General features: G+C 45.2%; 1 protein-coding gene across 2 annotated transcripts in view; it reads left to right on the forward strand.

Annotated features, from left to right (window-relative positions):
* DOCK4 (dedicator of cytokinesis 4) overlaps positions 1-21,882 on the forward strand; it is a 1,300,588-nt gene that overhangs the window by 771,105 nt on the left and 507,601 nt on the right. For both annotated transcript variants that reach the window (XM_069228963.1, XM_069228964.1), the window contains exon 24: positions 3,011-3,138. In XM_069228963.1, coding sequence (XP_069085064.1) covers positions 3,011-3,138 — 128 coding nt within the window. The remainder of the gene's footprint in view (positions 1-3,010; positions 3,139-21,882) is intronic.

Below are 21,882 nucleotides of genomic sequence, written 5' to 3' on the forward strand. Positions count from 1 at the left end.
CAGCTAATTTTATTCTATGCAAAGAAATTGGGCCAAAGTGACTGATGGCTCGGGTTGTTAATTATTGTGCTGTTAGCAGGACTCATTAATTTTATCTTGTACAGTGGCTGACACTGTGCCTGACAGCTGCTGAGAGGAAACGCTAACGCAGGAGGGTGAGCTGTGCTCATAGATTTCTCCTTCCACTCGCAAAATGTTGACTTCTGAAAAAGATGCAAACCAATCAAGGACATATACAGTCAGAACGAGAACTGTGTTGCTACCACAGTCTATCAGTTAGCATTCTGGACCTCAGTCGACAATAGCTTTGTAAACCACCCCCATCAAATCTATCTCACTATTCAAAAAGTGTACCAGCTTAGAAATTCAGATTTTCCACAGCATGGGTGGGTAGAAATTCATGATTTTATTCTGGGTTTTAAACATGATCGGAATGTTGTAAAGCAGTGGTTCCCAACCTTTTGGCTTCTGTGGCCCTCCACTTTATCATTACTGGAACCCAGGGGCCGCCAATGCATCATTACTGTAATGTGGGGACATCCCACTGAGTCATGATTGAAAGCTGGGGACCTGATCTGTTGATATTACTTAATTTTCTAAGCTGTGGCTGTCCCTCTGAAGAGCCTTCATGGACCCCCAGAGGTCCCTGGACCACAGGTTGGGAACCACTGTTGTGAAGATTCTTATTCTAATGTTAAAGTTCTAAGTTTGTGCTGTGTGTGTGGCACTAAATAGTGAGGCATAATATTGGCCTCAGTGCCTTGCCATAAAATCAAGATGGAGCCATGTAAACAAACCATGACCTTGTGAAAAGCCCCCCACCTTGTGTTGATTTCTCCCTGCATCAACTGCAATATTATGTACATTATGGACAACAGTTGGTAAGGCAGGCTCCGACCCACCTGCCTGTCTACCATTAGATCTGCCACCAAGAGAATTGTGCCCTTCATCTCACTTTCTGTCACATATTCTACAATAATATATTCCTTCCGAAGATGGGCGTGGATTCTCTGAGGCTGGTCTTATGCTGTGCAACTCCATACCACTGTTGTTAAGAACACTTGTGATATTTGCGTGAACTGTTCGAAACCAACCACACCAAGTGTAATGCCCACATAACTGAAAGTTAATCAAATATGCCAATTTGCTGTGCAGTAGCATAAAATATGAAATCGCTCATTCCTTTTCTTTGACCATCTTTTCATGAATTGTATCAAATGAACATCTAAAACATTCAGGTTTATTTGAAATCCCTTGCATTTTTCACTTTGCCATAAGCAGGACTATACACATTGTGTAACTAAATCTAAAACCCGTTTCAACCTGTTTGAATTGATTTCTCAATCAAATAAACCCAATTTTAATTGTGAATCAGCAGAGGGTGCGCGTTTCAGAAGTCAGGGCCCCACCCCTTAAACAAAACCATTTGGTCACATAATCCCTACTACTACTCTTTCCTCATGTTTGTTACTTGGAACATTTCTGCAGGTAAGTGTAATGGTGGCATCGGATTGTCACGACCAACTGTGTAGCTCTGTTACAGTTATGTATGCCACGGCTAGTTCATCATAAATATGCACAGATATTGGTAATGCTTGCCAGGGGCTATACTGGGTAGCTGGTCTCAGCATTTCAGTAATGGCAATGCATGAGCTCCCATGGAAAGTGATGAGAATAATTTAATGAATTGCAGTTATGTGGGCTCTGTAGCCCTAGGCAGTGAGTATTTTGGCAGTGAGCTTCGTGTGTTGGGCTGCATGGGTGTAACACAGGCCCCTGCAGCCCATGCTGCATAGGGAGCCCCTCAACCCTTCAACCCAGGACCAATGAATATCTCTGAGATATGGAAGACTTTGGGGGTCCCTCTTCATGTTCTACAAGAGGTGGGGCGCCATTTTGTGTTACGCCACTGTTTGGCTAGTTGACTACCCTATTATTTTGAGTTATCCATCCCATGGCTGCTGTAATTTCAACTCCAGCACCGCAGGCTAATGTTTCCTTAAACCCACTTTTTGTTCAAATCAGCTTTCTATATATTTTGGAGAGTAGCCCCTTGAGACCAAGTTGATCTTTTAACTATACACAGTATTTTGAAGTTCCATTGCTTGGGTGAGAGTCAGACACTGCTGACTTGTGTTAGTAATTGTGATGCGGTCTTGACATTTGCATCCCAAGGGCTGGAGTTACATGGATGTGGGTCAGTTGCAACTCAGCACATCAGGCCAGAGAAGTAAATTTTTCAGCAGTCCAGTCTGAGTAATGCCAGTGCTTTTGCATAAGACACGATTGTGGATTTGACTGGTACTAGATCCTGCAGGTACCCCTTGGTCCAGTATCTTTCCAGAACACTGTGCCATGTTGCTGTATGTAGTGAACCAATTGTCTGCTTTCTTGTTGCTTGACCTTTGAGGCGGCAGAGGTAGGCCAAGGCTTTGACAGCTTGTGTATCCTTGAACTCTGCATGGCCAGGAGTATGCAAATGAAATACTGAAAGAAGACTGAGGGAGCAATAGTCTACCCTTCATACAGCAGCTCCTACGCCCTGCCCCCACCGCCAATCACCACCGTAAATACTAAGACTGGCTATCTAAATAAAGCCTGAACTGCAATTTAAGATTCAGAATGACTTCTTACCTGTTTTATTTTTTTTCTTTCGTACTTTTGGTGTTGCCTGACGTCATCTGTATGAAAATTATGAACATTTTTGAAAAAATACTAAAGTCTCAGTAAAGAATGCCAGATATCCTTTGACTTTTATAGTTAACAGAGGTGGACTTTACAAACCATTAGAACATTTGTCATTGTTATCTATGTAAATGAAACATTGTTTCTTTCCGGTCCATCATTGTTGATCCTTAATCATTTCCACGACCTGTTTCGTTACCATTGCACTGTATGCGAGAGTGTATATAAATAGACGATGCATGAATGGAAGTCCCTTTAGATGCTTTCTTTCGCGAAAAATACCACGTGGGCGTTGCTCATTTGTCCCCTCTCTTGTGTTTTGCAGATTCCCGATGTATTCTCCTGCCAGTAGTGTTACACCACCTCCACATGCACTTGCAGGAGCAGAAAGATCTCGTAATGTGCGCACGTATCCTTAGCAACGTGTTTTGTCTCATCAAGAAAAACAGTTCTGTAAGTACACGCAGCCCGTGTAGCCTATTGACTTCAGAGCTGGCTTTTTTTGCAAGGAAATGTTCAACATACTGAGGAAGAAGCTGCATTAAATCCACATTCTATTGACATATTATAGCTGAAATGCTACATTTATGTCTCGTATTTTCGAAAAACATTTCATTAATGTCTGTTACGTGGTTAGTAACTGGAGATTAATGTGTATAAGGAGAGAGGAATTTAGATCGTAGTTGGGTCATTGCGTTATCAGTTTCTTCCGCCAGGGCACAAGTCCTGAAAAAGAAGTGGGTTGACTAACCAAGCTAGGGAGTACGCAAGTGACGCCATGCTGCATGACATCACGGTGCGTGACATCGCATGTGGCATCACAGGAAATGGCATCACAACCCATGAAGTCATAGGAAGTGACATCAGCTCTTAAGACCTTATACATGTGTCAGGTCTATCATGAGTACATTTGAACACGTAACAATATTTAACAAATTAGATTTTGCATCTGGTTAGTGCCAAAAACGTGATACAGCCCTGACGCAAAATCTAGGCCTCAACTTATACATTAATTTTTTAAAACCAACAAGGAGAAACGTGGCAGTAACTTTGTTCTGCTTAATTGGTTACAAAGTCTGCATTTTAAAATATCTTATGGTTTTAAGGCACCTGCTGCAGAGATCTTTGTTTGCCAACTAAATCTCAGGGAATGATAATAATGGTAAAATAACTCTGGAGATGAACATATTTGCTGGAAAGATCTGTATTTGGTCTGGTCCCAGTTTTGAATCAAAGTAGGAAAGAGGTTTAATATGTCTCCTGAAAAACACATTATGCAACATGCAGGTGACAGAATTCTGTTTTATGTAAATGGTTATGTGGGGTACTACTTTTAACCTTTTGTTACTTGTACTTCATACGTTGTAAGCTTTCTAATATAGCACAGTGAGCTATGAAGGAAATGTAGCTCCTACACATGGGAACCCTTACTGTCTTATGTAGGACATCCTACACATTGATTTATACACATATGGTTTATTGTCAATGTATAATATGTACGTATGATGTAAAGCACTCTGATATCTTACACTGGGCTGAGTAGAGCTCTGTATTACTAAAAAATAAATAAAACAAAAGTGTGGTATTTAAATTGTTTGTGTAAAAATTGGGACAGACCAACATACCTTACCTTCTTACAGTGCATGCATATCTCTTATGTACATGGGCTGAACAAAGTCAACAGCGTGAAAGCTGTATGCCTTTGTTTCCCCTCCACTGCACTTAGGTGTGAGGTTCCCCATATCTCCCAGCCAGGATACTCCAACCAAAGGAGGCCTGATGATCCCTTAAGTTCAGCCTTTGCTATGGACCCAGATGGAATCTGATACGTCCCTTCCCTGCCTGCATGGAATGAAAGCAGACAACGTGCATGCACTGCTGAAAATTACACCGGATATGTTTAGCATGTTTTTTTGGGGTCCAGTATTTTAACAGGGTAGATGGGTCCACCCTGTGAAACGAGTGGGTAGAGGCCGTCTACAAGTGTGTACCCTCAACGTGTGCCCTGTCTTCCGCAGTGGGTGTTTCAGCACTAATTCCAACCAGGTTGGTAGACCAAAGCCTTTCGACTTACCAACACACTTATCAACCAGTCAGTGTATGTATATAACATTGTCACCAAGTTTAGTCCAGCACACAAAAGTAAATGCTCTTGCTTGTATGCGTTATCTGCTAGTATTTCTAGAATGCCAACCTAGCTCGAAAGCAGTGGAACGCTGCTATGGGCCTTTCTTTTGATACTTCAACAGTAATCAAATCATCCCACTTACAGAACTCGTGAACAGTACCAAATTCTCCTGTGAGTTTTTTTTTCATTTTTCTTAATTGCCAGATATGTACAGAGCTTTAATTTAACAAAAATGCATATTGTCTTTCATTAGGTATCCTCCAGGCATTCGTGAATCAAATTGTCACCAAGATCAGAAGCATGAAAACCTTTGATTAAAATTATTAAATCTTTACTGGGCAGGCTTTAACCCCCCCGAGCACAATGTAGTGTGGCTTGAGACTTCAGATTCCCTCTTTTCTTTGTGATGCGATGTACAGTGCCCACAGGTCACTGTACAGGCAGTGGCTTGGTGACAGCGTCCAGCGGCGTTGGTGAGACCAGGGCTGCGGTGTGAAGCAGAGTGGTGTGACGTGCGGTGTCACCAGGTCATGGTGCAGGCAGTGTCGTCGTCGTCGATGAACCTCTTTTGTCGGTAGGCCCAAGCCAGCGGTGCGGGACGGTGCTTCGTGACCCTCATGAGCAGTGTCCACAGGCCATGGTGCAGACAGGGATGCCTGGTGACAACATTGGAGTCAATGGTGCTGGCGTCAGTGGATTAGGGCTGCAGTGCAGGACGGGACGGTGCTTTGCGTACCTCACAAGCGGTGTCCACAGACCACGGTGCAGGCAGTGGCGCTGGTGTCAGCAGGAGCGTCGTCGTCGGGGGTGCCCAGGCTGCGGTGTGAGCAGGCGATGCCGGAGTGTGGGGCCCACAGTTCGCGGTGCGAGCGGTGGCAGTGTGACGAAGTTTGCAGTGTGAAGCGGGGCAGTGCGGCTCCATGCCATGTCTGCAGGTCACGGTGCAGGACTGCGGAGGCGAGGTTGTTTCTCCTCTTGAACATCACAAAACACACAGTGTTGCTGGTCGAGGAAACTAAAGTCTTTGGTGTCCCTTGAGACAGGAGGCAAGCTCTACTCCAAGCCCTTGGAGAATTAATCTCAAGCAGGACACACAGCAATGTTTACCCAGTCCACTCTTTTCAGGCAGAAGCAGCAACTGCTGGCCAGTCCAACAAAGCAGCAAAGCAAAGGGACAGTACTTCTCCTTCAGCTCTTCTCCCGGGTAGAGATTTCTTTTGATTCCAGAAAGTTTCTAAAAGTCTGGGGTTTTGGGTCTACTACTTATACCCCTTTCTGCCTTTGAAGTTGTCAAACTTCAAAGCAAAGTCTCAAGTGTTTGCAAGATCCTTCCTTGTCCAGGCCAGGCCCCAGCCACACACCAAGGGGTTGAAGACTGCCTTGTACGAGGGCAGGCACAGTCCTTTCAGGTGTAAGTGACCACTCCTCCCTCCACTCTTTCTCAGATGGCTCATCAGGATATGCAGGCTACACCCGCCCACTTTTGTGTCACTGTCTAAAGAGGTGCAAAACAGCGCTACTGTCAAACTGACCCAGACAGACAATCCACAAACAGGCAGAGCCACAGAATGGTTTAAGCATGAAAATGCCAACTTTCTAAAAGTGGCATTTTCAAACAGACAATTTAAAAACCAACTTCGCTAAAATATGTATTTTTAAATTGTGAGTTCAGAGACCCTAAACTCCACATTTTCATCTGCTCTCAAAGGGAATCTGTGCTTTAAAGTTGTTAAAAGGCAGCCCCCATGTTAACCTGTGAAAGAGATAAGCCTTGCAAAAGTGACATCCGAATTTGGCAGTATTTCACTGTTAGGACATGTAAAACACACCAGTACATGTCCTACCCTTTTAAATACACTGTACCCTGCCCATTGGGCTAACTAGGGCCTGCTTTATGGGTGCCTTACATGTACCAAAGGGGAAGGTTTAGGCCTGGCAAGTGGGTACACTTGGCAAGTCGAATTGGCAGTTTTACATCTGCACACACAGAAACTGCAGTTACAGGTCCGAGCCATGTTTACTGGGCTATTAATGTGGGTGGCACAACCAGTGCTGCAGGCCCACTAGTAGCATTTGATTTACAGGCCCTGGGCACCTCTAGTGGACTTTACTAGGGACTTAGCAGTAAATCAGATATGAGAATCATGGATAAACCAATCAACAGTACAATTTACATAGGGCACACTTGCACTTTAGCACTGATCAGCAGTGGTAAAGTGTGCAGAGACAATAAACCAGCAAAAATAGAGTCTAGTAAACCATAAAAACAGGACTTCAGAAGGCAAAAAAGACATGGGAGACAAGCCAATAAGCTGCCAGGTCTAACAGTGATAAAGCGGCCATCCATTGTATGCAATGTGGGACAGGTAAGTTGCATGTAGGTAGTTGATCTGGACAATCTGCAGTCGTGAAGACATCACCAGCTTCCTAGGGGCTAGGCATGCCTCCCTCCAATCATCGTCATCTAGCTCGCCTATCCAACCCTCCCACCACCACCAAAGAGAAGCCATTGGGAGTGATGATAATCCAGGAGCGATAAATCACAGATACTGCTCCCTTGACCATGCGTCCCATGAAGATTGTGGCCTTTAGTGGGCTGCAGCATGGAGTTGGGCATCTAGTGGGAGGTGGTCTGCAGAGCTTGTCGTAACTGAAGGAAGCGGAAGAATTGTGTGTGGGATAAAGCGTAACGATCTCTCAATTTTTTAAAGGACTTCAGAATCCCCCATCATTGGATGTCTCCCAAGTACGTAACTCCAATTTGGTCCCATTGGGCAAAGCCTTTGAGGCTTGATACCTGTTGAAGCCATATGCCCCACCAGAGGGGTCAGTTCAGTCAGACGGCGGTTCAATTGGATAAGGCGCAGCACCTCCCTTCTGCAAAGTACCACCACAGAGGTGCAGGATAGTGTTGATACAGGCATTCAGCCCCTGTAAAGCAAATCAAGAAACCCTCAAAGCCTAGAAGATGACGTTTTAGGCGGTATACAGGGTCATCCCATTCCCCTGCAAACCACTTTATGGACACAAAATGTGTTACTAGATAGTAACCACAGATGCCAGACATGCTGAGCCCACCATCAAAGGGGGACTTCGTGTTGAGATGAACACCTCATGGTGGCGCTTACCGGCCCATACAAAAGATGTCAGGCTTGAGGTCAGAGAATGGAACCACTCACAGGGGTTTGGATAGGGACATTTTTCCAGAACAGATAGATATTTGGGGACATCACTTTAAAGAGTGCAAGTTAAGGGGTAGTCGTCCCTAGCTGTGCACCTCACGGTTGAGAGACGAAGCCAGGGGTTGAAAGTTATGGGAACAGGCCAAGTATTGGGAGGCATGAAATATGAATCCCCAGATACACACAGGAGTTCCACCAGAGAGGTATAGTGGAACACCAGTGTCGCCTCACAGCATCCCTAGTCACTTCCACCAGCAGGGATTTACACACATTAGACCAGAGACCTCTCCATAAAGATGGAGGATATCCAGTCAACGGGGACCAGAGGTTAATGGGTCTCTGATGAAAAGGAGAATATTGTCAGAATAGAATAGAGACATAGCCGATTTTCACATCCCCTTTCTCATTGCCAGGCTAAGATTTGAGCATCACAGCATGTCAGACGGGCCAGCGGTTCAATACTTAAGGTGAGTAGTAATGGGGACAGGGGGCAGGTATGTGGTGTGCCTCAACAGATCAGAAATGAAGGGGATAAAGCTCCATTATCATGGACTCGAGCATTGGGGGTACCGTAGAGGAGACGCACCATTCTTTGGAATAGTGGGCCCAGTCCTGCTTGTAGTATGACAGCATTGAGGAAGGACCTGGAGACCGTATGGAAAGCCTTATGAAAGTCTACAAGGAGAACGCTAGATTATGAACCAGGCGGTGTGTTTGGGAGAGAACTAGCAGTATTTGATGAATACAATGGCGGGTACTTCTACCTGGCGTGAAAACTTGGGAATGGCAACGATAGTGGCACAGTAGAGATCTGGGGATATGATTCCTGTTGTAACGCCTCCATATAGAGAGCCAACAGGTGGGGCGTCAGAATAGTAGGGTACTTTTTGTAATATTTGATGGGGAAGCCATCCGGATGGTGTTTTTCCCCGATCGGAGTTCGAATATGGCCTCGTCGACCTCTTCAGCTGTTAAAGGTGGTTTTAAATTGCAGATTAGAAAACATGGGATTGTGAGTAAAGGGATTTTCCAGAGGAGGGGGTCTGTCAGTCTCTGAGGGGTGAAGAGGGGATGGGCACCCTTCATAAAGGTCGTGATAAAATGCAGTGAAAACTTGAGCAATCGCTGGTAGGTCTTCCAGGAGATTACCCGCTAAATCTCTGGTGGCAGGCACTATTCTAGTAGAGACATTGGGGGTCACCAACTAGTATAATAGTTTCCCGGATTTGTCTCCCGATTCATATATATATATATATATATATATATATATATATATATATATATATATATATTTAGACTGTGTTATTGCCATTAGGCAGTTTACGTCATCTATGTTGGAGCTATGGGCCTGCACTTCGAGGTGAGAAGTTAAGATTCTAGACCTGTCACCTGCGCATGTTGCATTGATTCCTGTTGTCGCACATAGCTCTTGAATATTCCCGTCAGGATTAGTTTACCCGCTGTCCACAGCATTGCGGCAGAAGAAAAAGAGCCCATGTTACTTTGAAAAAAAGCCTGCAGTTCCTTCTCTACAAAGGTGCTACATGTGCTAAATCTCCAGACATCTCCAGACAGTTGGGCGCCCCAATCAGTAAAGAGGAAGAGAGGAAGGCATGATCAGATAAGCTGTGCGGGAGGATCCGAATAGACAACAGAGACAGAAGATCAGATGCAGGCAAACAGAGCAGGTCAATCCGTGATTCCGTATTGTAGGCTGGGGACTGATGTGTATAAAGGTACCAACATTTACAGAATGGTTTTTGTCTGTAGTCCTGCGATCTGGTAAGAAAAATCTTGACAACTCTGACTACATCCAGTGTTTGCTAGGACTCTTGTTTGTAGGAAATAGGAGAAGGAAAACATGAAGGAAGGGGTAACCTCTTGTTTTTGGTGAAAAGAGATCAACACCTTGGGCACATTGAGGACCCAGGCAAAAGGCTAGTCTGCATGGAAATATTTGTAAATACTGGGGTCTTGCTGACCAAGAGCCCAGTTCCCCAAGTCTATGGGCTGAGGTAATAGCTATCATAAAACAAAAAACATTTTAAGCATTATATGTTTAAGGTCAAGTTACTGAGAGAGGCGGAAAAGGAGCATTTTACGTTCCTGTCTTGTGCATGTTTTCATTTCTACATTTTATTTGATATGACTTCACATTCTAGAAATTCGCTAAACATGAATATACCTTGGTATGAAATCTAATAGAGATGAATATGTACCTGTTGTTTGTGTCGGAATTATTGTCAAATTTTAGAGAGATCCTACTCCTGATGAAAGCCAACGTCCGAGCCTGGGTCCAGTAATTGGCAGAAACACATTGACCTATTGATGAAGGACGAATTAATTATGCTTCTACCCTCTTAGGCATCATGACTCTAATTTTAACCATCTCCTTGGCTCTCTACTATTAGAGGATTCCCCTTGAGAACATTGGAGGCAGTTTAGTCCAATATGTGAGATTCCCACACTATCACCACCGTAATTAAAAGTACTCCCTATAATCACAGCGAGCCTGTTCATCACAATAATTATTTCTGACAAATGAGGCAACCCTATGATGAAAGACACCTAAGTTGGTTTGTGAGGGCTTTCCTAACATTTTTTAAAATATCCTCACACCATTTAGAACACATTCACTTGACAGATGATGTATACCATATTCTATAGATAATTTCATTTGGTCGGGATTGTTTTTGTTGGCTAAGTATAGTGACAGGGAAGGTGCAGTCCAAAATGGCCCTTCTTCCTCTCATTCCTTCCCACCCCTTAAATTGAAAATTTTGTTTGGCTTCTTACTAAATCATCTTTGAACTGCTCAAGTTTGAGACCCCTTCTGGCAGCGCTTTCTAGATAGACGATTGATTTGAGACTTGAACAAAAGAGCTTGCATCTGATTTCTGAAATTAGGACAGGACATGTATTGACGTTGATCTCTATAATTTTCAGAAAAAGGCATATGTAACAGATCAGTCTGTTAGGCCTTTTCTGCTTTCCATTCTCTTTAGTAACCCTGGCAGGGACCTTAGAACGTGTATAAAAAGTGAATGCTTTCAAGATATCTAAGGTGATGTCACATAAGACCATAGCTTGCATTTCCATGTCTGAAAGCAGACAGCAGCATCCACTCCTTCTGGATAGCCACAGCTATAGAGTGAAAATCTTGACCAAAGACTGCATAGATAGCATAATTTGCAGCTCTAAGGTTGAGATTTAAATAAAAATAAAACCTCTTGTACATTGCGATCCACCACATCAGTTATAGGAACCTCCTCCAAAGTAACAGAAGAATGCCCACTTAAATTGGACAACATTGGATCAAGTTTAAAGGATGGACGCAGCTCCATTTTGTCCTTTACAGAAGATATAGACAAATCAAGGATTTTGGTAGATATGCTTTCCCAGGATCCTCCCTTTCCTGTTGTAGCGGTTCTCTTATGACATGGTTAACATAACCGCAAGACTGGGAGGAGGATGAAATTGGAGCTGTTGAATTATGACAAACCTGGGTGCTTGGGAAACCCACTTCAATGGAAATCTGAGGATTATCTGTTAGGTAGTTAAAAACAACAGAAAGTTCAGGTCTCTGAATGAACTTGCCCTTATGGATAGGGTCATGGGTATGAAGATCACCATCAGATTCCTAAAACAAACGACTTCTACTGAAGTAAGTTTTACCATGCACTAGATTTGCCATATTACACATGAACAAACTGAGTGATGAGATATAAGGTAGTGTACTCCCTTTCTTTTGTGTTTATCATCATATTACAACAAAGGCCGTGAAGATGGATATCAAGAAGAAACTGCTGGAGTAGGAAAACGAAGGAAAATATTGATTTCTATATTAGCTGTTGGCTTCTAGAAGACTTCAGGTAGGGAGGAACATCAAGAATAAAATGTGCTCAGAAAGAACAGAGAGAGCAGTAGCAAGAGTCTCCTCACTGTGCCTTTTCCCATCCCGTATTGTACCCTAATCTTTGGGAACAATGATGCCACTCAGAATGGGGCTTTCAGTGCTACATAATTAAAGAACTGAGAGGAGAAACATTTCCTCCTTACATACACTCTGAAAAGGCCTTTATGTTGCTTGTGGAGAATAAAAATACCCCTGTTTTTCCAGTGCATTATATACAGTTCTTTCCTATAACCCACAGGGATATCAAGTTAGATCAGCTTGTGCGAAAATGGAAGAATCAAAATGTATTTCCCTTGCTTTGATAAATAGCAGTTTTACAGAGAAACATTCGAGCCCTTGCCATAGAAATTACTACCCGTACAGACTCCACTCCCAAAACAGAAAAAGAAGGAAGTCAGGCAAACTGGAAAGCCTAGTATGCTTATCTGTCCATAAATGTGCAGTTTTCACATGCACTGGTTTGATCAGCCTTCTCAGAAACCGAGGACCAGAATGTTGTTGTAAGAAAAGTCCCCCACCACAGCTCAAATCCTAATAACAGCTCTGGCAAACTTCTCTTTAAGCCTGCGTCAAACATTGGACTGGCCACGGCAGAGATCACAACTCGGAGCAGAAAGGGAGGTCCTTCCTTTATCTTACCTGCTGGCAGATTAGAGCCTAAAGGCTGACACAGGAACAGTGTATGACTCAACCCCTCTGAACACCGATATAGACCTGAGGTGGTGAAGGCGCGCTCGTTAGCGTCTTCTTCCTGCCTCGGGTTCAGAAACCACAAGTACTCTGGTGAGACCATACCTCATCCCACCACTAGAAGTCAACTGGATCTTTGGACTCAGTGAGGAGTGTGGTAGTCAGATTCATTCAATACAACCCAATAACATAAGAACCATAAACAATTCTAGACACCATAAACAATTTAAACACTAAATCAAACTCCAAACTGAATAAAGTTTCAAATCTTTATTAGAGTCCCAAAACCAATGTAACATACATGGTCCGCAAAACTAAATTATAAACATACATGAAAACCATAGGCTGACCAAACCATCTATAAGAGATTATGGGGGTCATTACAACCCTGGCGGTCTTCGACCACCAGGGCTGTTTTGGAGGAAGCACCGCCAACAGGCTGGCGGTGCTTCCAGGGGCATTACAACGGTCTCACCGCGGTCGCACCGCCGGGACCGGCGGTTTCCCGCCACATTGGTCCCGGCAGTTTAAATCCTCCAGGGCAGCGCTGCCCAGGGGATTACGAGTCCCCCTCCCGCCAGCCTTTTCATGGCGGTAAGAACCACCATGAAAAGGCTGGCGGAAAGGGGAGTCGTGGGGCCCCCTGCCAAGGCCCCATGGAGCTTTTCACTGTATGCTATGCAGACAGTGAAAAGCTCGATGGGTGCAACTGCACCCGTTGCACAGCCGCAATAACGCCGGCTCCATTTGGAGCCGGCTCCCGTGTTGCGGCCGAGATTCCCGCTGGGCCGGCGGGCAGAAAACAGGTTTTCACCCCCCGGCCCAGCAGGGATCTCATAATAGACCCCGCGGGAGTGTGGCTGCATTGGCGGCCGCCCTGCGGTTCAACCTTGGCGGGCGGCAAGGTTGTAATGAAGGCCTATGCCTACTAAACATCAATACCGTTAAAGACTCCAAAAGAGTAACATATATTAACAAAATCACAATATGCACGTTAATTTCAGTTTTCACAGCAGATGATGGTGACATGAGTAAATCTTCAAAATTCAGTCTTAACAATCAATCTCAGGGCTGGGCCATCCATATTTGTAACACACATTTGGGCTTCTATGTGTGGGAACAGGCTAGCACATACAGGCAAAAGCAAAAGACAAAAATAATTTGGAAAAACAATCTAACTAGGGTAACTCACTATAAAAATGTGATGGTGTAATTATCTAAGCTGAAAAGGAAACAAAAAACCACATTTAATTATACCTCTCCTCATGGGACAACACACAGGAAGGTTTCATCAGATAGAGTGTTCACCTTCTCACAACATCAGTAGACAGCAACATCAGGACAGTGCAGAACCCTGGCTGCACATAGGACAGGTCAGCAGTTGAGAATTCATTGTACTTACTAGTACTGAACAGTTTTAAAACACACAGGTACTAAGGGAGCAGGGGCAAGTATTTTATAAAGAAACAAGGGTCCCTTAGATAAAAGGACTATTGATTTAAATAGCACATAGAATCACAATGAAATCTATGGAAAACATGCAATAAATCAGTATTTATTCCAATCAAAAGTAAGAAAACAGTGTAGTGGGAAAACAAAAACATCTTGGAAACCATAAATCGTAACTGCTCAGGCATACACCATGAGACAGAAAGCACAGTTAAAGTCACAGTTTTACACTACTCTTGCTCATGTCCAAACATATATTATTTACAGAGTCTAAGCACTAAATGTCAACGACATTTCGATCCCTTATTTTATGGAGCCTTGCCTTTTTATATTATGATATGGGTATTTGTAGTGTGAACTGACACCAAAGTTTCCTGGTGCAAACTTATCTTTTTGATATATTAAAGAAAAGGATAACTGGAGAGCTATAGGATGAAATGCTAGGTTTTCAGTTGAGAGATATAGACTCAGATAGAGCAGTGGAGTCTACCAGAGCTTGACTGCAGCAACAGAACTAAGGCCCTCATTCTGACCCTGGTGGTCTTCAGGGTTAATGTGGTGGTAACACCGCCAATAGGCCGCTGCCAACCCACCACATCTTCACTCAGACCGCCATGGCAGTATGAATCTTCGGGCCGGATATGGACATCTCCGAACCGGCGGTCCACAGAACACCAGCGGTGGCATTCTGAACTGGCCTACCGCCATGGTTTCCACAGCTGTAGCACTGCCACGAAATCCATGGCAGTAGGGCTACTGGTGACAGGGAATTCCTTCCCTGTCACCAGTAGATGGCTTCCCCCCCAGTAAGCACCTAACCCTCCCACCCCCTACACACATTGTGCCCCCACCCCCACTATGGTCACAGCCCTCCCCACCCCCAAACATTGCGCCCCGCATACATGCACACATACACCCACACGCATACACCTATTCACTCACACTTCTATGCACGCATCCACTTACTCACATCCATAGACCCATTTACTCACACATACTCACACGCATTCAGGCATGCATACACACAGCCACGTAGACACGCACTAACTCACACGTATACACACAGCCGTGCAAACACACACTCAGTTCACCATTTACACATGCATTAACTCACACAACCACGCATACACCACAGCACTCACAGTTGCATTCTCACATGCGCACACACATTCTCACACACACACAGACACCACACACTCACTCACAACACCCCTCACCCCTCTCCCCTGTCGGACACCCGAATTACCTTGTCCGGCGATGAGGTCGTCCGGCAGGGAGCGGGAAGGGGCGCTGCTACTGCCAGCCCCACCCCGCCAGCAGAGCACCGGCAGGCTTTATGAATGGTCATTATACGGCTGGCGGCGTTATACTGGCGGGGTGGTGCTGGTGATAGCAACGCCAGAACACCACCTACCGCCAGCATGGACACTGCTGGATTTCCACCCAAAGTGTGGTGAATATCCGGCAGTGTCCAAAATATGGTGGACGGATATTCGCCTCTGCAGCAGTATGTTGGCAGCCATCACCGTGGCGGTAGGCAGCAATTACCGCCATTGTCTTAATGATCGCCTAACTTTCCTTCGCATAGAAATATGCAACAATGATTGATTAAAATATCTCTGAGGCGAGAATTGCGGAGTACCAGCTGAGTTTTGCTAACAAGAACAGGAGTGAAGCAGAATAAATTGCTTTACCAACGATTAATAATGATTTACGCGAAAAAGGTTTATGAACTTTGAGCCAATTCAGCGTGTGAAGTAATGGGGAAATATTATCCTACTATTTTTGTCTCCTGTTTGATTGAGTCGGAGGCAATTACACTGTCCTCAGAGGTTACCATGTAAACACTATACCTTTAGTTGATCCCGGACAGTAAAAAGGCATTGCCTACCAGAAAAAGGGCCTCAGGATTTCTAGATGGAAAAAAATAGGAGCTAATTACTACTGCAACATAATGTTCAAACTTTAGCTTTTTATCCAGCATAACACCAAGGTTGTTAGGCCCCTCAGCCTTGTGGTGGTCTTCCCCCATTTTTTTTGCCTGATTGCCTCCATTCTCCTGGATGTTTGCTTCTGTTGGTTTTAGGACTCTGCTAACCAGTGCTAATGTGCTTGTGCTCACTCCTCTAAACATAGCTTGATTGGAATATACCTGATTTGTGCATTTCATTCACGTATATATGTCTCTTGTAGAGTGGTATACCATATACTCAGGGGCTGTAAATTAAATGCTAGTAGCAGGCCAGCAGCACCTGCTATGCCACCCCCACTTGCTATGCCACCTACCTAAGAGGCACTCCAAAATGTGTCCCAGGCCTGCCATTGCAGCCTGAATGCAGTCTCACACTGCCATGTCGACCTGGCATTTAACGCCCTTGCCAAGCCTTAAACTCCCCTTTTGTTACATATCTCACCCCTAAAGTATGATCTAGGTAGGCCATAGGGCAGGGTGCTGTGTAATTAAAAGGAAGGGCATACTTTTAAGGTCAACAGGTCCTGGTAGTGAAAAACTCCCAAATTCGTTTTTCACTATTGTGAGGCATACCCCTCCAGTAGGATAACATTGGGGAGTCCTTATTACATCTAATAAGCTGTAATTCCTAAATGGGCGGAGATAGATATCCCATGTCTGGTACCTATGACTTTATAATGATAACCCCTTGTTAATGGTAAATTCAAATTTATCATTACTAGTTTAAAAATGCAATTTTTAGAATTATTTGAAAGTTGGCATTTCCCTGTCCATAGCCCTTTGTACCTGCAACCTTAGGTCACATCACTAGGTGTAACTGACAATTAGAAATTTGTGAATTCCACCTAGACAGTCTCACAGTAGTGTGATTAACAGAGTCTGAACGGCCCAATGTAGGAAGCTGGCTCTGTATATACTATATCAAAATGAGATATAGGGCCAGATGTAGCAAGCAGTTTTGCCCATTCTGTGTCTATGGGAAAATGTGTTCGTACATATGGCCCATAGTGCACACAGAGTCCAGGGATTCCCTAGAGGCTAAAGTAGATAATACTAATGCTCTCTTTTGTGGTAGTGTGGTCGAGCAGTTAGGCTTATCAGAGGTAAGTACAAAGCATTTGTTGTACACACACAGACAATATAAGAAGCACACACTCAATGACTTAACTCCAGACCAATGTTTTTTATATATCAAAAAATATATTTTCATAATTTATTTTTAGAACCACAAGATTCAAGTTGCAGGTAAGTACTTCAGTAGATTCGTATTTCACACATGTATCAACAGTACTTTGTTTGAAATTGATTTCATACAGTTTTTGAAATATTGGCAATTATCTGTTTTAAAAATGAACACGGTGCAATTTTGAGAAACAGTTTCTGGGGGAAGAAATGTTAGTTCTTTTTGCAGGTAAGTACAACACTTACAGTTTCAATCTCCGGGTTTTATGAAGTCCATCGGTTGGGGGTTCAGGTTAATCTCAAACACCCACCACCAGCAACACTGGGCCGGCCAGGTGCAGAGGTCAAAGATGAGCAAATTTAATGTGGGCTCCTATGGAGACGGGGGTACTAGGAATTAGGCCTGCCTGCAGGTAAGTACCCGTGGCTCAGAGGGCAGACCAGGGAGGATGAAAGGAGCACTGAAGGGGCCACAAGTAGGCACCAAACACACACCCTCAGCGGCACAGGGGCGGCCGGTTGCAGGGTGCAAACAGGACGTCAGGCTTCCAATGCTGGTCTATGGTGGAGCCCCAGGGGTCACTCAGAGGCTGCAGGCGAGGTCCAGGGAGGAGTCTCGGGCACACCACCGGTTGGACAGGTAGGAGGGCTGCCTGCTGAACGTGGTTGCACCAGTTGTCAGTTTCTCCAAGGTCTGGAGGCTGCAGGTGCAGTGTGTTTTTAGACATCGAATATCTTCGTCCGGAGCTTTGTGGTCAAGGGGTCCTCTGGATTCCCTCTGCAGGCATCATCGTGGAGAAGTGAAGAGTCAACCCAGGGTGGGCACTTGGTTGCAGTCACCTGGGGACCCTCTCCAGCTTGGTGGACCACCTGGACATGGGCCGGAAGCATCGGGTGCAGAGTGGTCAGGACCCACGTATCCGGAGTGAGGTGGGAGACCTTGGTTGTTGGTTGTTCTTAGACAGCTTCAGACTGGAGCTTGGCAGGGGTCATTGGTCCCGCTGGACCCGTCGCTGTTCTTTTGCAGGTTCTTTCAAGCAGGAGACAGGCTGGTAAGGCTGGGGCCAAAGCAGTTGTCGTCTTCCTTCTTCTCTACTGGGGGTTTCAGCTAAGCAGTCCTTCTTCTTCTTGTAGGTCACCAGGAATCTGGTAAGCCGGGTTCAGGGTGGCCCTTACATTTAGGGGTGTTTTAGGGGTCAGAAGGCAGTAGCCAATGACTACTGTCCCTGAGGGTGGCTACACCCTGAGTGTGCCCACTCCCTGTGGGGAAGGGGGCACAAACCTAATCCTAGTGGTCCTTGTCCTCCAAACCAAGTTCAAGGATTCTGCAGGGAGGGTGTCACCTCAGCTCTACACACCTTAGGGGTGGTCCTGGCTGGAGTGGTCACCCCTCCCTCTTTTCCTTAAAAGTGGGGCATTGTCCGGTAGGCATGGAACTACACTAGCTGGAGTGTCATGGGGCACTGTAACCCGAGGCTTGAGCCTTTGGCGCTTACCCCCAGGTGTTACCCCACCTCCACCCAGGACAGGCTTTGTTTCTGACCACAGAGTGCACAAAAGCTCTTACCCCATGTGGTCAGAAACTTTTATGAAAGTAGCAGGCTGGCACAGACCAATCAGTCCTACACTAGCAGTTTGGCTGATATACAGGGGCATCTCTAAGATGCCCTCTGTGTGCATTTTTCAGTAACTCCCACACTGCCATCTGTGGGAGTTTATTATGCTGAGAAGTTTGATATCAAACTTCCCAGTATTCAGTGAAGCCATTATGGAACTGTGAAATTCATAATGACAAACTCCCAGAACATATACTCAATATGACTACACTGCACTTACATTGTCTAAGAATGGACTTAGACACCGTAGGGGCATATAGCTCATGCAGCTATGTCCTCATCTGTGATATAGTGCACCCTGCCTTTGGGCTGTAAGGCCTGCTAGAGGGGTGACTTGCATATGGCACAGGCAGTGGTTTGTAGACATGGCACCCTGAGAGGAGTGCCATGTCGACTTTGTCTTTTTCTCCCTACCAGCACACACAGGCTGCATAGGCAGTATAAATGTGCTTGGTGAGGGGTCCCCCAGGGTTGCATAATACTTGCTGCAGCCCTTGAGAACCTTCCCTGGCCACAGGGCCCTTGGTACCATGGGTACCTTTTACAAGGGACTTAACTATGTGTAAGGGTTGTGCCAATTGTGAAAACAAAGGTATAGTTTTGGGGGAAAGGTCACTGGTGCTGGGGCCTGGTTAGCAGGATCCCAGCCCACTTTAAATCAAAGTTGGCATCAAGAAAAGATAACCATGCCAACAGTGGCACTTTCCTACACCCATCACCCGGCAGGATGGGGGACGGAACTGAGAACAGCCCCGTTTGTCTCTGAATAGGCTGCTTCCTGTCTCCACACAATAGGCTTAACAACTCTGTATTATCAGTGCAGTCATCTTTGAGCCAGGGAATGGGAGGCAGGAAATTCCAATAACTTCAAGTGACATTTCTAGATACTTCTCCCACCTTCTAGGAGCAGGGCAACAGGCTATACAAATAGGGCTGTGAGAACCAGATGACTGTCTATTGCTTTGACACGATGTGTACTCTGCCAGACCACTGCGTTACCTGTAAGTACTACTTTGCTGTCCTGAGCCTGCTTTGAACCCTCAGAGGTCAGCCCTGCTGTGGAACCCTGCATCTTCCCGTACACCCAGGACCTCCAGAGGTGACTCCAAGGGCTAGTTTGCTGGTCTCCTGGTCAGCGTCACAGAGGCATTAACAGGCTCCCACTAACTTGAACCTGCACCTGGACCCAGCCTGAGTGAGTCCTGAACCCCGAGAGGTCTCCATCCACACCTGGACCCTTGGTTGTGATGCTAAATGTGCCCAGATGGCCAGTTTCCAAACCTGAAGACTTAAACAAAATGTGTCCAAGAAGTACTCTGAGAACCAGGAGGAGCCAGGACCACCTTGCTCGTCTATCCATCCGAAGTGCATTGCCTGTTGTATTGACTTTGCAGCTTCTCCTGCTATATTCTTCTCCACAGCAGCAAATCAGTTTCAGCGGTCCTTCATTAAGGGGTATCTGACCTTGTGGAACTATCTTCGTCTACAACCTTCTTCTCCCTTTCGCTGGAGAATTTCGGGTTGCATCTAGACAGCTAATTTTGAAGGTAAAAATCTTCACTGCGGCTTCGCTTCATGGCAATCTAACAGTGAAGCTGCCTTCTTGGACACTTCTGCAGCCTTGCCCTGTTGAACTTGTACTGTCTCAGTAAACGCTGCCCAGGCCCAATCGGGTATCCGAGCCGCGCTCCATTGCAGTCAGCTTTAACTTTGACTTTGCCTCGCTCTAGCGTGGCCAGATTTCCTCAGTTGGCTTCTTTTCTCTTTTAAGCGCTGTTTTAAACCTTAAATTTTAAAAATCCATAACTCTGGTTCTACTGTTTGGATTTATTTATTTTTGGCTGGCTGGGGGGCGAGCTCCAGGGGGGCTCCCTCAGCACACTACACTGTGCACAGGCAGCAGGCCCCTGACTGGGTCCAGGAGGGATGGATCCCCCTCCAGGTAATTTGCAGGGAGGTCCTCTCACGTTTTGTTACGCCACTGGGTAGCAGGACTGATGTTATTTCTCAGAAGGGCCAGCCTCTTTAGGCAGGAGGACTATGAAAAACAGTCATACCTGTCAAAGTAAAGAGCTCAGGCACATAGCACTTGGAGTACTTCTTTCTTATTGTCTAACAGTGTGTCCACGCAGTGATCTGTAAAGCATCCCTCTATGTTAATGTACCATTATCGACATCACTGTGTGAGCTGAAGGTAACGGAATTCTATCTTGGCAAGGTTGGGGCAGTCCTCTTTTTCTTTGAGAAGTCAATAAAATGAGTACCATTTAATGGTTGATAATAATCGTACTTTAGTTACAACAGTATTCAAACGCATTGCTTGTTCTACTCATTTTACTCGTTGCAGCTCTCAGAATCTCTGCCTGTGTTTAATCGCATGAGGCTTGTCCTTTGCATGAAAACATCGCAGGTATGAAAGGAACGCGACAGGAAACGGGTGAATTTCTCCCTGAGGGCACAGGTATTTTTTTGCACATTCCCGCGTGCTTGACGAAGTAAATCCGCTCCATCGTTCCCTGGGTATGGAAAAGATGCGTGGGTGAAGGGGCATTCAGGGATGGCACAAGTGAGTGGCACGCATGCCATCCTTGGCCCCCTCCAGGGATGGTTCGCACAGACCTGGTGCCGCACAGAGCTGCAGCCTGTGATGAAACAAGCGATTACTCTGTGCAGCGTGCCTGTGAAATTGGCATGATGGGAAGGAAGCACAGAAATAGAAACCATTCAGGGTTAAGAAGCTGAACTTAACCTGCTTTTTTCCCTTCCCCGGCCTCGCTCCGCTGGAGAGAATTGTAATCGGAGGGAGTTTTATGTAGGCAGCAGCTTGATGCTCGTTTTCAATTTTTTTGTTACCTTGTGTACTGGATATGAAACCTATGCGGAAAGGTTTTATTTGTATGTTTACTGGTTATGAATGTAATTAAATAAAACTAAATGTCGGTGGAGGGATATTGGTGAATGGGCTTCTAGGAGCTATTATGGTGACATTGGTGTTGCAGTTTTTTTTATTCATTCAGTTATGGTATCTCTCGTAATTTCCAGTCAGAAGAATCTGATTTGGC

This window comes from Pleurodeles waltl, chromosome 4_1 (assembly GCF_031143425.1).
Source record: "Pleurodeles waltl isolate 20211129_DDA chromosome 4_1, aPleWal1.hap1.20221129, whole genome shotgun sequence".
In the NCBI taxonomy this organism is placed as follows: Eukaryota; Metazoa; Chordata; class Amphibia; order Caudata; family Salamandridae; genus Pleurodeles; species Pleurodeles waltl.